This window comes from Myotis brandtii, unplaced genomic scaffold, assembly GCF_000412655.1.
Source record: "Myotis brandtii unplaced genomic scaffold, ASM41265v1 scaffold269, whole genome shotgun sequence".
In the NCBI taxonomy this organism is placed as follows: Eukaryota; Metazoa; Chordata; class Mammalia; order Chiroptera; family Vespertilionidae; genus Myotis; species Myotis brandtii.
This window is the reverse complement of record NW_005360226.1, coordinates 276836-291548: the sequence shown is the minus strand read 5'-3', so window position 1 is coordinate 291548 and position 14713 is coordinate 276836. Positions and strand designations below refer to the sequence as shown.

At 40.8% G+C, this 14713-nt stretch overlaps 1 protein-coding gene across 6 annotated transcripts in view; it reads left to right on the top strand.

Annotated features, from left to right (window-relative positions):
• The window catches only part of CACNB2 (calcium channel, voltage-dependent, beta 2 subunit), a 359528-nt gene that overhangs the window by 311844 nt on the left and 32971 nt on the right, over positions 1-14713 (top strand). For all 6 annotated transcript variants that reach the window (XM_014541388.1, XM_014541390.1, XM_005868441.2 and 3 more), the window contains 3 exons: positions 4831-4953; positions 6528-6664; positions 10643-10719. In XM_014541388.1, coding sequence (XP_014396874.1) covers positions 4831-4953; positions 6528-6664; positions 10643-10719 — 337 coding nt within the window. The remainder of the gene's footprint in view (positions 1-4830; positions 4954-6527; positions 6665-10642; positions 10720-14713) is intronic.

The following is a 14713-nucleotide window of genomic DNA, read 5'->3' as shown; positions in this document are numbered from 1 at the left end:
GTTGAATGAAAGGCAGTCGGAAACTGCATGAAGAACTCAGGCTTAGGAGAGAGAGAGTTGGATTTGAATACACCTCCATTACTTATGGCCCAGGAGAACTATTTTGTGCCTCAGTTTCCTCATCTGGGAAAAGGAGCTGCTGGATTAACTGAAATGCAACAATCTAGGGTTAACGGGGGGATGAGGACACATTTGTAATGCCTTAACCAATAAAGAAATTAAAGATAATAATAAAAAAACAATCCATGCAGGATACACAGCACTTCGCTGGGCACCTTGCAGACTGGTAGCTTTTATCATTATGAGTCGTGCCATGTACAAGATGAAGAAGGACCTGGAAGAGGAGAGCACGAGTGTCTTTACCTCCGTATCACTTACCCATTCCCTTCTTCAGAAACATTAACCCAAAACAGGCTGAGGGTACTGGTGAAGGACACAGCCTTTGTGCTTTTAAAGCACTTTTGTATAAAGTCTGGATAATGAGATGCTACCCTTATCGAATTGGTACTAACTGCTTCATTCTGAGAATCTGTTCAGATTTAGTCCACAAATTGACGTGTGGCAAACGTTAATTCTGTGTGTCAAAAGGAAGCTACCAAGCACGAGTGGTTTACCAATCACCCTTATGCTCTGTAGCATATGCCCATAGGAGGTACCAAAAAAAGACAAGGAATCAATCAGTTCCATTTACTGAGACGAGCTATGGCCCTGGCCTGATATTTAAAGGGGTGGGAAGAAAGTAGAAAGTAGAAAGTAGATATGAAGGTCTCCCAATCACCTTCATACTCCAGTGATTCTGTAGCATAGGATGAATTTCAGTCTAAATCTGAATTTGGATTTAAGTACCATTCCACAGTTCAGTCATGATAGGACCCCGCCTAGGGCTGAGGGCCATCTTTATACATATGCTTTCGGACTTTCTTCCCCTCCAGCATGACCCAGCCCTTCAGACAAACCTGGGAGGCCCTGGAGTTAGAGGGAAGGCATAGGACAACTTGAAGGGAGACCTACGACCCTGGCAGAACCCACTTCTCAGCTCACCATTACTTTCGGTGCTGGGGCCTGGACCAGCCTTGCTTCCCTCAAGGCGCAGAACACTCCTTGTGTCCCAGCGTGTCTCAGAGCTGTCTGTCAGCACAGCCCATTCTCCCTGGTGTTCCTATGAGGCCTCTGCAGGGCCACCATTTCTGAGTTCCTGTTTGTTCTTTCTTCTCGGGACTTTGTTTTACCTTAAGGAGCAAAAACTAGAGAGTCAATGGCCACAGGCCTCAAGACATAAAAGCCCCAAGAATCAGTTATCATCACAAATTGTTATGATGGATGTGAGAGTGAAGGGGGGCCCCAGGGCCCTGATTACAGAGGTGATGCTGGAAATCATAACAATAAGGAGGTGTCCAGACTGAGAGCGAGTGTCTGAGTGGGGAACAGGGAGAGGCCTGATGAGAGGAAAAGTCCTGGGAGGCCGTGGCCCATGCTGCGAGTAGGCCCAAAATGCAGATGTCAACGTGAAGCAGGATACGTGTGATGGAAAATGATTACATGGGACTTCAAGTTGCTTAAAAACAAACAAAAAACAACGTATCTGAGGGTGATCAAAGAAAATTAGAATTAGAGACAGGATACTGTGAGTGAAATGGTTATGGGTAAACTTTACCATATTCTCAGTCCTAGAGAGTGGGAAAGAATCCACAATGGAGAGGAACATCTTGAATAATATATTTATACTAGAGGCCCAGTGCACGAAATTCGTCCACAGGGGAGGGAGAGTCCCTCAGCCCAGCATGCACCCTTGGGGAATGTCCGACAGCCAGTTTAGACCCACCCGCAGTCGGACATCCCTCTTGCAATCCAGGACGCTGCATACACCAGTGACCATACTTTTTATACAGGTGAAAGGCATCTTGCTGTTGTATGGGCAGCTACATTTTTTTGCCCTGATTATAAAAAGTAGTACATAACATGATCCTTCTGAGGTAGTAGTACCATTTTCCCCATCTTATGGGTGGAAAAACTGAAGCAGAGAGAAGTTAAGTAATTGGCTTTGTCACACAGTTGTAAGTGTCAGAATCAGGGCTGACCACAAAATGTGCAAGCCAGAGTCCATGCATGTCATTGCTGCATCATCCTGTTTTTTCAGTGTTAGAGTAGCCTTGCCAGGTTTTAATTTTTAAATCTAAGAGACTGTTCCCAATATATAGGGTAGGGTCCCTAGGCCTGGCCGGCGATCCGGGCCGGTCTGTGGGACAACCAGTGGGCGGGGCAATGGGGGGGGGGCCACTGGCACCAGCCTTGGCTGGTGGCCTGGCACCACCTGCTGGCTGGCTCCGCCCCCCAATAACCACCGCTGAGCATCTGCCCCCTGGTGGTCAGTGTCATAGCAACCGGTTGTTCCGCTGGTCATTCTGCTATTTGGTCGATTTGCATATTAGGGTTTTATTTTATAGGGTTATATTTAGCATGCATCATATGGCAGATATGAAACTGTGGTAACTAGCTTGGTATGAGGAGGGTTACAGTGGAAGATCATAGAGAAAGTCATCTGTGCTGGGCCTTTAGAGATGAGGGAGTATGGGGGGAACATGTATTTCTGTATAGCATTTATTTTGGGTATATAGCAAGTGCCCTTTATTGAGCTCTCTTTCTGTACCAAACACTAACCTAGCCTCGTGACCTGCATTTTCTGTAATTTCTTAACAACCCTGCCAAGTTGGTGTAATTACTCTCATGTTAGCTATGAGACAACATGCTTAGTGAAAGTAAGGAATTTGCCCAAGCTACTCACCTAGTCAGTGGCAGAATAGCATTTAAATCCAGTTCCATGCAGAGTCCCATCCTTAAGCCCATTTGAATGGAACTGATGTGGAAAATAGCTTCCATGTTATACTCACACTGCTTGAGGTAGATAGAGCCGAAGTGAGTTCAGCAAATAAAAAATGACATTGGCATTCAGCCCCTTTGGTTAGCATCCTGAGGTCTTTCTCTCAAGCTGATAAGCTCTATTATCTTGGCTACAACTTGTCCGTCCCCCCCCCAACTTTGACTGTTGTCCATTTCTGAAGTAAAGATTGAGAGATGGGGTTCCGCTGCCCCCCTTTCCTAGCTGTAAGTCCTATAAAGGTGATTCCTGTATAAAGTGCCACATCTAATGGTAGCATCGTTGGTTATAGGAGGTGAGCCAAGGAAGGAGGCATGTTCTGAACTGATGTCTTAATCTGAGAAAATAAAATTACTAACTTTCACCACCCTCTTATTTTTCTTTGTTTCAGTGTCCCCTCTTGCTGCTACTCCAATGTTTAAAAAGTTGATCATTTTATAAAAGACATGAGATTTTCCATGGGCTTCTCTGTAGAGTTGTACATTTAATATTTATGTTGCTTCCAGTGATGAAAAAAATATGCCACACCTAAACTCTGTATCCCACAAGGAATAAAAGACCCCGAGAGAAACGAAAGATCCCACTAGCATACAAAAAGGTCTTGTGTCTATATTTTTATGATCAAAGGTCTTTTGAATAATGGATAGATCTAGTCATGAAAATCCTTATTCTAGCAGTAAAACTGAGTCTGATTATGACTGCGGATTATTGAAAAGGGCACCCTCAGATACTGCTGGTTAAAGTTCAAAATAGTGCAGCCCATTTGAACTTAGTTTGGAATAGAATTTTTAAAAGTCTTGATAAATCAAGGCTTACCCATGCTACCTCTGGGAGTGTCTCCCCAGGAAAGAATTCTAAATAGAAAGAGGATTTTTGTGCAACAATTTTTAAAAGTAGAATACTTAGAATAGTGGGGAAAGTTAACTATATTAATATTGTAGCTATGGGAATAAAATCTGTATTTTAAAAAAATTCAAGGAGAAATGGAAACACCATCATCCTGCTATCAAGGATTGTGTTTCAGTGGTAGGATATGGGCAACATTTTTCCCGAAAGCCCGTATTTCCATAGGAGGAACAGCAGCTCTTATGTCATTAAAAACCATAAAGGATACCAAGAATTGGATTTCAAACATTTAAAAACCATTTCATGTTTTCTGTGCCCATTTCCAGAAGTGGGTCCTCCTTTCCTGTCTGCATTCTGTGGATGACTCTGAGTAAATTCACAGCTCTTAGCTCAGTCCTCAACCCAGATAGCAGTCAGGTAGAATGGATTAATTGTTGGAAATCTGGAGATGAAGAAGGGTTCTGTATTCCAATTCTCCCTTTTCCTCCCGTACAAGTCCAGATAAAGCGTTGGTTGAGTAGGGAGAAACTGCTCAGAAGAAATCCATTTGCCATAATGTGAAAGAAACACAATGCCAGTTAGAAAAACACCTCTTTTCTCTGTTTCTGAACCTTCCTTTTTTTTTTTCCACCTAGTGGATAAACAAATATTGCCTAGATCTCTACCTAAAACACTTAACCTGTAAATCAGCAAATATAGTTTGTGGTTCTTTTTTCAGTCAAAACATTGTACCTTTTGGAATTATGTCATAATTGTTAATTAAAGAAGATGTTTGGGTTGGGGGTAGCAGTTACTAAGTCTTTTTCACTGAAACCAAAGAACTGGGCATTTTATTCTCTGAGTTGTCATACTGGCAAGTGATACACATATTTCAGTAATTCATCTTCACCCTCATTACTTGTAGTGCTTTTGAAGAGAACAATTGCTTTTTTCTAGTTTGGAAATACATGGTGTGTAGCTGAGTACTGACTAATAAAATGTTTAGTGATAAAAAATGAAAGTGGAAAAAACAACAATTACAACAGTTACTCCGTGTGTTTGTATTTTGGGGGGAAATGGAGGGAACACTTGTTTCTTATTTTTTTTCCTCCCTTTCTTCCCCTCTTTAGACAAAACCTGTTGCATTTGCAGTTCGGACAAATGTCAGCTACAGCGCAGCCCATGAAGATGATGTTCCGGTGCCCGGCATGGCCATCTCATTTGAAGCAAAAGATTTTCTGCATGTTAAGGAAGTAAGGGAAATCATTTGAATTTCTGTCCACATGGTTTTTTTTACCTTGGAACATCATTTTGTATTTCTTATTGCTGTGAAATAGTATTACATAGAGGGGCACTTGTATAACATCCACGTGAAATCAGTGCCTCTCAACTGTTTCTGATAGGAATATAACCTTTATAAAGAAGAAAGCAGTAGCAGGGCTCTTGCGACAACTTCAAGGCTCCCCTGGGCTCTGTGACCCAGAAATTGGGAGCTCTTGGAGATGGTCCCTTTTTATGCTTAACCTGTATTTTTTATTTTAATTTGAAACCTTGACTATGTGCTGTTTTCTTCTCATAGCTCAAGCTTAACCATCTGGGGAGGGTTTAATAATCATCTCTAGAATTCATGACCTCTCCTCTCTGCTGACAATATCTAAACTCAGACCATGGCGCCCTTACCCTCCTTCAAGGGTTGATTTCTGCAGTGGAAGGGAGAATGGCAGGAGATGAAGTCAAGAAGGGAAGAAACAGCAAGAAACTCCCTTTCCTCCATGCCAGAAGTCACCCCCTTGCATTTAACAATGACTCAAATTCACCCTTAATTAAGGTTTATTTTGAGTCGACATTGACCAAATGCCTGCTGTGCAGAACACTATTGAGTGGCCAGAAATCCCCCTACATGGTGTTCTCAGGGTGTGAGCATGCGGTTTCCTTGGACCTGCAGAATTTACCATTGGAGTCCGGGGAGCATATATCCTAGGAAGCATTTGTAAATTTAACTGTTCACCGCACCAAAGGTTATAAGCAAAGGAGCCCATTTAAAGAGCCTAAGAATTCCAAGCCTTCCATCTCATTAACATTTAAAGACAGATGTGAAATATTGGCTAGGAGGGAAGGATAGAAAGTTTTCAGAAGTGATGGTGTGCCTTGAACCTGACTTTATGACAGGATATAAGATTAATTTAGGGTCTTCTCCTGTTGGCTGATGCTTGGAGAGGAATCTCTTTCCACCATGAGAGGAAAAGGAACCAGAATGGATATTCTCCTTCCAAATGTTCAGGAACAGGCTTGAAAAATACTACTCAATTGAAGGAAATCACACCAAATCATAAAAGTTTAGGATAAATATTCCATCCAGCACAGAGAAATGTTCATCATCAGTAGTAAAGAAATCACCTGTGAACACTGTACCACACTAACTATAAACATGTTTGCCCAAATGTAAATTTTGCTCTGATTCAAAACATTTCTGGTAGATTTCAGTATTTATGTCTCAGTGTTAGTATTTCTAACTCATTGGATTCTGTAAGAGGCAGACCTCTGTAACACTCTTTAATTTTTATTGGCCTCTTATTAGGAAGGGCAGTGAATCTTTGAGCAAGGAGAGTTTAACCTACTCATAGTGACAGCAGCAGCTGTGGTAGAATTCAAAGTAATCTTAATTCTTAGACAAAGTCTTCATGTTAACTAAAAATTCTTCACTTTTATGTGCTTAACCCATGAACCTAAGGGTTTTCTGAAGTGTGATAGTTGAAGCATAGCTAATTGTAATTGCCATAATACAACTTCTGTGCACTGATCTTAACAAATCTGATTTTGTGTTTAGAAATTTAACAATGACTGGTGGATAGGGCGATTGGTTAAAGAAGGCTGTGAAATCGGATTCATTCCAAGTCCAGTGAAACTAGAGAATATGAGGCTACAGCATGAACAGAGAGCCAAGCAAGGGAAATTCTACTCCAGGTATGAAAAGAACATCAAGTGCTTGTGTTTAGATTATACCATCATTCACATGCTGCTGTTTGCTATATTCCATAATCTTTATTACATGTTATCAGGTGGACTATTGATAGACTTTATTGATGGTATCACAAGTCCTGCATTTTAAAAAGTTCATCCCAGCCATGGCCGGTGTGTTCAGGAGTTAGAGCATCTGACCATGCACCCAATGGTTGCAGGTTTGATTCCTGGTCAAAGGCATGTATCTGGGTTGCAGGTTCACCCTGATCAGGCCCCGTGCAGGAGGCAACCAATTGATGTGTCTCTCTTACATCTATGCTATGTTTCTCTCTCTCTCTTTCTCACTTCCTCTCTGTCTCTCTCTCTTCTTCTCCCCCGTCTTGCACTCTCTCTAAAAATCAATGGGAAAAATATCCTCAGGTGAGGATTAACCAAAAATAAAAAAATAAAAAGTTCAACCAGCATCTCATTTTCATCTGATTTGGGAGAGAATCAAATTATGTATTATAATTAATGAAAAGAACTAAGGTCATAGAATATTAAATTCAGGCATCAGTGCAGAGGAAATTATCAAGTCCTAATCTTTAATTGAAAATATTCTAACACTGAGCAAACCACCATAATTCATATCTCTAGCTGCCTGGCATGGCAGGAAGATGTTTTAGAGATGACATTCCCAGACATCATTGGCAGAGGACAGCCCTGGTGGCCTATTAGGTTTCATTTTCACTTGAGAAAATCAATTTCCAGTTCTTCCTGCTAAGCACTTAAAGGGAAACTGTATATGAAACCAGTTAAAATTGCCTTTGCAGGTAGCAGTAAAATGAGTTATGTGATAGGCTGGGGGTGAATAACCCTACCTAGCATTCTGGCAGTCATTTGCTTCTCCCTAAGAGAATCACTCAAAGGGTTACTCAGACGGAGTGACTTTGAAATTGAACCCCATGTGGCCAAGTCCAAGAACATGACGTGCTTCTCCCCATGTGAAAGGTTGTGACATGGGCAAGTCCTTTCTTTAATGTGAATAGCTGGCTCCTCTTTTCTCTAGCTTATATTTTATTTGTTTATAGAATGATGCAAATCCTTTGTCAATGATAATATTCTAGTGTGAGCAAGAATTTTTTTCAAGCATCTGTAACCAAGTAAAACAGAAGATACTTTTTGGTGTGAACCATCTGTCCTCTTTAATAGTATTTCATAACTGTCAGGCTCTTTCAGTTCTGATGGATCTCTCCCTTTTTTGAGACTTCTATCCTGTATTTGACTTTTATTAATCCCTGGGTCACTGGGGGCCCTCAGGTTATGGGATGCATTTAGTCATAAAAAAAGTAGAGGCCTGGAGGTAAACAAAGCAGGTGCGTTTTACTGTGGGATGGTGAAGACCTGACGCCATTCATGCCATTTCCAGTGTTCTGCTGGCTTTAGTGTGTCTCGTTCTATTCTCCATATTGATAATGGTATCTTCATACTAGTTAATAAAAGCTTATAATGCAGCACGACTTCGTTTTCCTGGGGCACAGGCACGGCTGTTATGAATTCATAGCACTATATCTAGTTTGTTGAGGTTTGAAGTTATCTCAGATGGGGGACATTGTGTTTGCATTTTAGTTTTTTTCAAGATAATTCCACATTTTCCAGAGATTTCCTGTCAATTCACTTGAGAAGAGGGTTTCATGGTCAAATGGGTTTAGGATGGTGAAAAGTTATTTGAGGATTTTTCAGAGCCTTTGGAGTTAGTACGCACTGTCAGTGGGGATGGCGGGGTGGGGACATTGTTCATGTATATACTTAAACTATCTTATGAAAACTTTCCTTGGTTCATGTTTTAGGAATAGTGTTTTGTGGAATACTTTGAGGAAAATTTGGGATGAGCTTTTCCAGATATAGACTCATGTACCTTTCTTTGGCTCTTTCCCATACAAACTGAGAAAGAAGAACTATTTCTAAAGAGCAGGAAGGGAGAAGTTTTTGCAGAAATGGTGAAGGAAGCATGGTTTCCTCTGCCTCCCCCGTGGGCCTCCCTGGACTAGTGTTAGAGATCAGCCCGGCATCACAAGAACCTAAGGGAACAGGATGTATGTTAGAGCCTCCACTTCACCGAGGAGGAAACTGGCCAAGAGAAGCTGGGGAACCTGACCAAGGTCACAGAATGGAAAGTGGTGGAGTCAGGATGGGAACTGGTCAGTTGACTATAGCCTGATCTCAGGTGACCACGCTGCTGCACTGTGAGTCAGGCAGCGAGGACCTGACAGGGCAGGCACAGACAGATCATCATTCCTATTGCCAGCTGTTAGTATTCACTACGGTAGATACATGGTTTGCTCTTGCATTTTTTTCTTTAAAGGCCTGTACAGTTTCATATAATTTTTGCTTTGATTTTCTTGATTTCATTTTGTCCTATTTCTTCCCCTAAGCTTTTTCCTAAATATGTGAAAATACTTTTACTCCTTTCAGAGGTTTTTATATTTGTCTCCTAATATTTTAAATAGAGTTTTGTTTTGAGGACATAACCAGAATTCAGCAGTATTTTAAAACGCCAATATATAAATTATAAAATCTGATTGAAATCAAAGGCAGTGGAATTGTGGCACGGCTCAAAAAAGTGCCATTTTTATAGAATTAAAAGTTAAGGACAAATTTGCGTTCTGGACATTTTGACTATTTGCAATGTTTGTCACAATTTTACTTAATTCAAACAATACTTCAGCTTTTATTAAAATTCAAGGAGAATGTAAAACAAATCCATGCTTAAACTGAAATTAGACTCGGTACTTTAGAAAAAGAAAATTCTGGAAGAAACTGTTTTGGTCCTGATAATGGGTATTGTGTAACTACCAGAGATTGTTTCTATAAATACCACTTTTTATTCATCTTACCTACTGTCTGGTATCCTTGAGAAATGTACTGAAGCATCTTTTAAGAATCTTAAAAATATGTAGAGGGCTTGTGCTAGTTGCTTAACATTTTTGATGTTTGTCTTATGTATTAAAATCTCAGTATAGTAACAATAAAATTCAGCCTGCTGCTGGTGTTTTAGTGGAACTGGCATTTTTGTATTATTGTTTACATAAGTAAATATTGCACTTTGATGCATAGACACTGTAGCTAATTACTCCAGGCCCTGGTTTGACTCTGATGATAAACTTTAGACAATAAGACTATCCTGAAATTTCATGTCACTCTTTGAAGATATTTTTTCCATCTCCATTTGTGAAGGGTCATTTAGTAATATATTATTTGATGTGCTTGGTATGCTGGTAAGAAACATAAATGCTGCTGTTCTCATGTTAACTCCAAACCTTCTAAGACACAGATTCATGTCTTAAGTAAAACTAGAATGTGGTCGTTCTGAAGTCTGTGCCCTTCAGATCATCCCTAAATTAACCAGGCGGAATCCTCCACATTCGCCATGCTTCAGAAATGTCCTGGACACGATCTGACCTGAGGTTCAGTGGTACCTGTGACACTGTTGTGTTCCTACGTGTGCCTTTTAGAGGTTAGCAAGTTTGTGTAGTGCTGTGTTTCCCTTTTGTAGGTCACTCATGAAAACCTGAGTCCTTTCAATCTTAGTACAGCAAAAAATAATCAAGTTAAGGCCAAGGAGACAGGAACCAAATAAAAAGGAAACAATAAGCTGACATTGCTTCGGAGAGTCTCTAAGATACAGAAAAGCAGGAGGAAAGCTCTGCTATCTACCTGTGATGCTGGCAGAGAAGAGGAGGGTTACAGAAATCAATGGAGTTCTCTCCCATCCTCCCAGGGCCTTTACCATTAAGCCTTGAGTTTGGAACGGAGACTATTACACGGCTGTCGCAGCAGTCCAGGAATCTCCGCTGGGAAATTACTACCTGCCTCCCTGTAGAGAAGACAAATTTAAAGCTCCCTAAAAACACAATGAGTCATCCTGTTTATTGAGCAATACAAATGTTTTCATGTCTGAAATAAGTGTCAGAGTTAACATAAATTTTTGCTTTACTCCAGTAAATTAGGAGGAAATTCATCATCCAGTTTGGGTGACATAGTACCTAGTTCCAGAAAATCTACACCTCCATCATCTGGTAAGTAGGTGCTGAACAATTGCACACTGCATTCCATGCTGTCCTCAGTCTTACTTAGTTGTGTGAATGTACATATTCTGAATCTCTGTGGGAATCCTAGAAACGTTCAAAGGAATCAGAGATAAGAATGCCCATATACAGTTAAGAAGAATCTGGAGAATTTTATTTTCTGGCTCTGGGAAAAAAACAAACCAAAAAAAAGGAAATGTGTCAATGTGTTCACGGTCAGTTGCTTAAATGATCAAAGTGATGAACGTATTTAACTTTTATTCCCAGCCTCCACCATGGTGCCCATTGTCACGCCCATTGACAGCCACAGTGCAGATGCAGTGTAGGCCTGAATGTTAAGTAAAGAGAAGAAGCATTAAAACTTTGGAAAGGAATATAAAATGAGGGAATGATTGCCCTGACATACTCAGCAGGCTCTGTGGAAGATGTGGAAGATGTATAGAAGTACCAAAAACGGATAAAAATTCTTGTAGGAAGAGTAGCTTCTGTTTTTTGGGGTTTTTTTTTAATCTATAAAGTAGTGGATTCATGCTTAGGCGTGCTAGATAAAATAAAGGACACACAGTTAACATTAAATTTTGGGTAAACAATGAATAATTTTTTAGTATAAGTAAATATTACATGAGATTTACTTATACTAAAAAAGTTATTTATTGGTTAACTGAAATTCAAACTTAATTGAATTTTTATTTGCTCCATGTGGCAGCTCTACCATTCTGTGTAGAACTTGGGTTCTGTAGAAATAGGAGACTAATTGGTCAAACTGCATGAAAGCCCAGGATCAGAGTCCTAGTTTGCTAAGAGAGACAATTGAGAGTCACCGTAAGATTATAAGGCTTGGCTGGCCGATCATTTGAGCAAAATGATTCCCTATCTGATTTCTAGGAAGCTGAGAGGAGGTCAGATTTAGAGAACTGCACCTCATGAAGTTCAGAATTAGTTGCACTATGACTGCTGTGTCTTCACAGGACTCCCCTATGACTAATCATCATACCCATTTCAGATGGTGGTGGCTTTTAGAGACCAATCAAAGGCTTCTTAGTAAAAACTATAAGACCTTTTACATGAGCAAGATCTGAACACAATAAGAAATAAGTCATTGCAGGATGCATATTGATTTCAAAAACCATGCACTTGAAATTTAGAGCAATCCTCCGTTGCTCAAAATTGGGTAAAATAGTATGCTTGAAAGGAAAATTGAAGCTTTTTTTAAGGTATTATGTGGGGCTCATGTCTTTCCTTCCCATTGGGGAGTAGATTTTCCTGAAGCACAGGAGAAAGGCAGCCTATCTGACCTTCTCAAATGTATGAGGTTGTAGGGATTCCAGTGTAAACCTTATATGCTTCCTGTGTATTTTTAAGGCTGTAAGGAGACCTCAGAGGTAGAAACGTGGCTCCTGCGTTGGGGAAATGCTCCGTCACTTTGTGATAAAGCAGCATCCCCCCCCCCCAACCCCCCCAGTGCCAGCCCCCTTCCCTAGACCAGGGAGGCGCTCCTGCTCCCGCTGACATGCTGTGGCTTCTCCTCCTCATGGCAGGATGAGAGCAGGTGCATTTTGAAGCATACGTTTGCAGTGTTTGTAAAATTACATGCCATTTTTGTCATTACTAAAAATAAAGTTCAGTGAAGAAGTGATTTAAAACTTCACCCAAGTTTTCTACAAATACAGGACTTTGGAATAACTTTTCTGAATACCAAGAATATAAACCACTTCTGTCTACGTGGATTGTAAATATTAACCAACTACCAAATTTACTGTAGGCATGTCAGAATCCTGCTATAATTTTTGTATCAATAACCCAACTTGTCTAAAATAAAACTCGTGAAAATTCTACACAGAAAGTCCCCCACCCACCTCGAGGGAAAGCTGCCTAAGCAATCAAATGTGAATTGGCCTGTAGTTGTAATATTCATCTGGGTTTCCCAGAGGCCCTACCCACAATTCTCCTCACCCATGACTGGACCAAAGAATATAAGCATCTGCCTAAACTAAATGTATTTGGAGGTTCTGAAGGATTTGGGAAAGGAAATATTTCCACTTCACATCTGGCAAGTGGCATAGTAGCCAGCTGTACAGTGCATACCCTCAACTGCATGAATGTATACATCCGTGTTCCTCCCATTTGCCACTCAAGTTGACCCAAGAGTCCAAGATTCAACTAAAACCTAAATCTCAAAAAATTTTCCCAAGGCTCTCTCCAAAAAAACAAAACAAAAACAAAAAGCATGCTAGTAGGGAAGAATAAAAGAAACTAATTTCAAAATTATGGAAGCAGTTTTTCACAAGTAAATACCAGTGTTCGATAAGGTATGCAAATATAAGTATGAGATTAAAAAGGGGTAACGTTTCTCAGTATAAGGAGAACCATCGAGTCGAATAAAGTTTATAGAACTCTGAAACGAATTGAACATGCTTCTTTAGTCGTAGTACACTTCTTTAATGTGTTTTGAAAGTGGCCATCTGTTTTAGAATTCTCTGTGTTTCAGAATGAGTCCAGATGCCTTTCAATTTAAGTGAGCTAAAAGTCAGAACTAGTAAACTAGAATGTTTTCAACTTGGGGTTTCGAGTCCTTGTGACCAAATACAGGTAAATTTAAAACCTGGCTCAGGCTGTGTGTGTGGGTAGCCAGCAACTGGGCAATGTCACAGCTAAACTTTTTATACATTTCCACTCTTCCTTAAAAAAAAAAAAATTTCATCTGCTGATCACAGCAGGTAGAATCAATAGATAAACCATAAAATCCAGTTCCCGGACTTTGCTATCCCAGGCCCTGTCATCTCTGAATGCAAGCAGATCTCAGTTTCAGGAAGGTGCTCTCAGGGGGTACTGGCCGGTTAAGGTGAACTTTATAAGCCCATAGAGAGTGATGAAGGTAAAAGTATACAGGAATTTACCACCAGAAAGGGACACTTATCTGATAATGAGTAAGACATGGTATAGGAATAGTGAAAAAGTGGCCCAGATCCTCTCCATCATATCCAGGGAGACACCAATGACATGCTTACTAAGATGGGGTTCAAGGCAAAACATTATAGGGTCAGCATCGACCCAAACCCCTGGGCCCGTTCTGTAATGTTTCCATTGCACACTATGTGCTGAACCATTTCGTTCATTAATATGCATGCATGACACAGAGAAAGACGTGTTTATTGGTAATTCTAACTAAATTCCTGGAATTAACTCAGCCCATTAGTACTGTCACTGAAGAATCACACCTCGGCTTTCTACCAGCAATAGCTGATTATTTGCGGTACCTAACAGACAATGCCAGGTCTTACACGTCATCGCAGGCTTTTGACCCAATCAGAGGAAAAGGAACAAACAAGAGCTCCTAGTTTTCAAAAGGCTGAGTCATCTAATATCCATAATAATTTCAACAGTGAAAAATAACGTGACGCCTGTCAGATGCCCTCCCGTCCTTTGAAAGGTTAGCAGCGGCTGTCACGGGCTCTAATTCAGCTTGTGTGTCACAGGGAAGGGTAGTGGCTTTGCAGCACCGAGCTGTCTGTTATTTCAAGGGGGTAATTTGCTGCTTAAATCTGAATGTACTGTGGTTTCCGTTAGAGGTAACGTGTCATAGGATGCTCTGATGCTTTCCAGGGTGAGTAGATTTTCTACTTGACCTCATCTAAACCACAGATTAATTGTCTAGCTCCACTCCGTGATATCTCCTGGTCCTGACCCTGGGGACACGCCCTCCCTAGGGAGCAGGGAGGAAAGGAAGGGCCTCGCCTAAAGCAGCACCAGTGTGCAGGGCGGGAAGGGACCCCTGAGGCAGAGCTTAGCTCTCTGTCCTGGCTCTGCTGCCTGTGCGTGTTTGCCAAGAACAATCCCTTAAACCAGTGGTTCTCAACCTTCCTAATGCCGTGACCCTTTAATACAGTTCCTCATGTTGTGGTGACCCCCAATTTCATTGTTACAAATTGAACATAATTAAAGCATAGTGATTAATCACAAAAACAATATGTAATATTCCGATGGT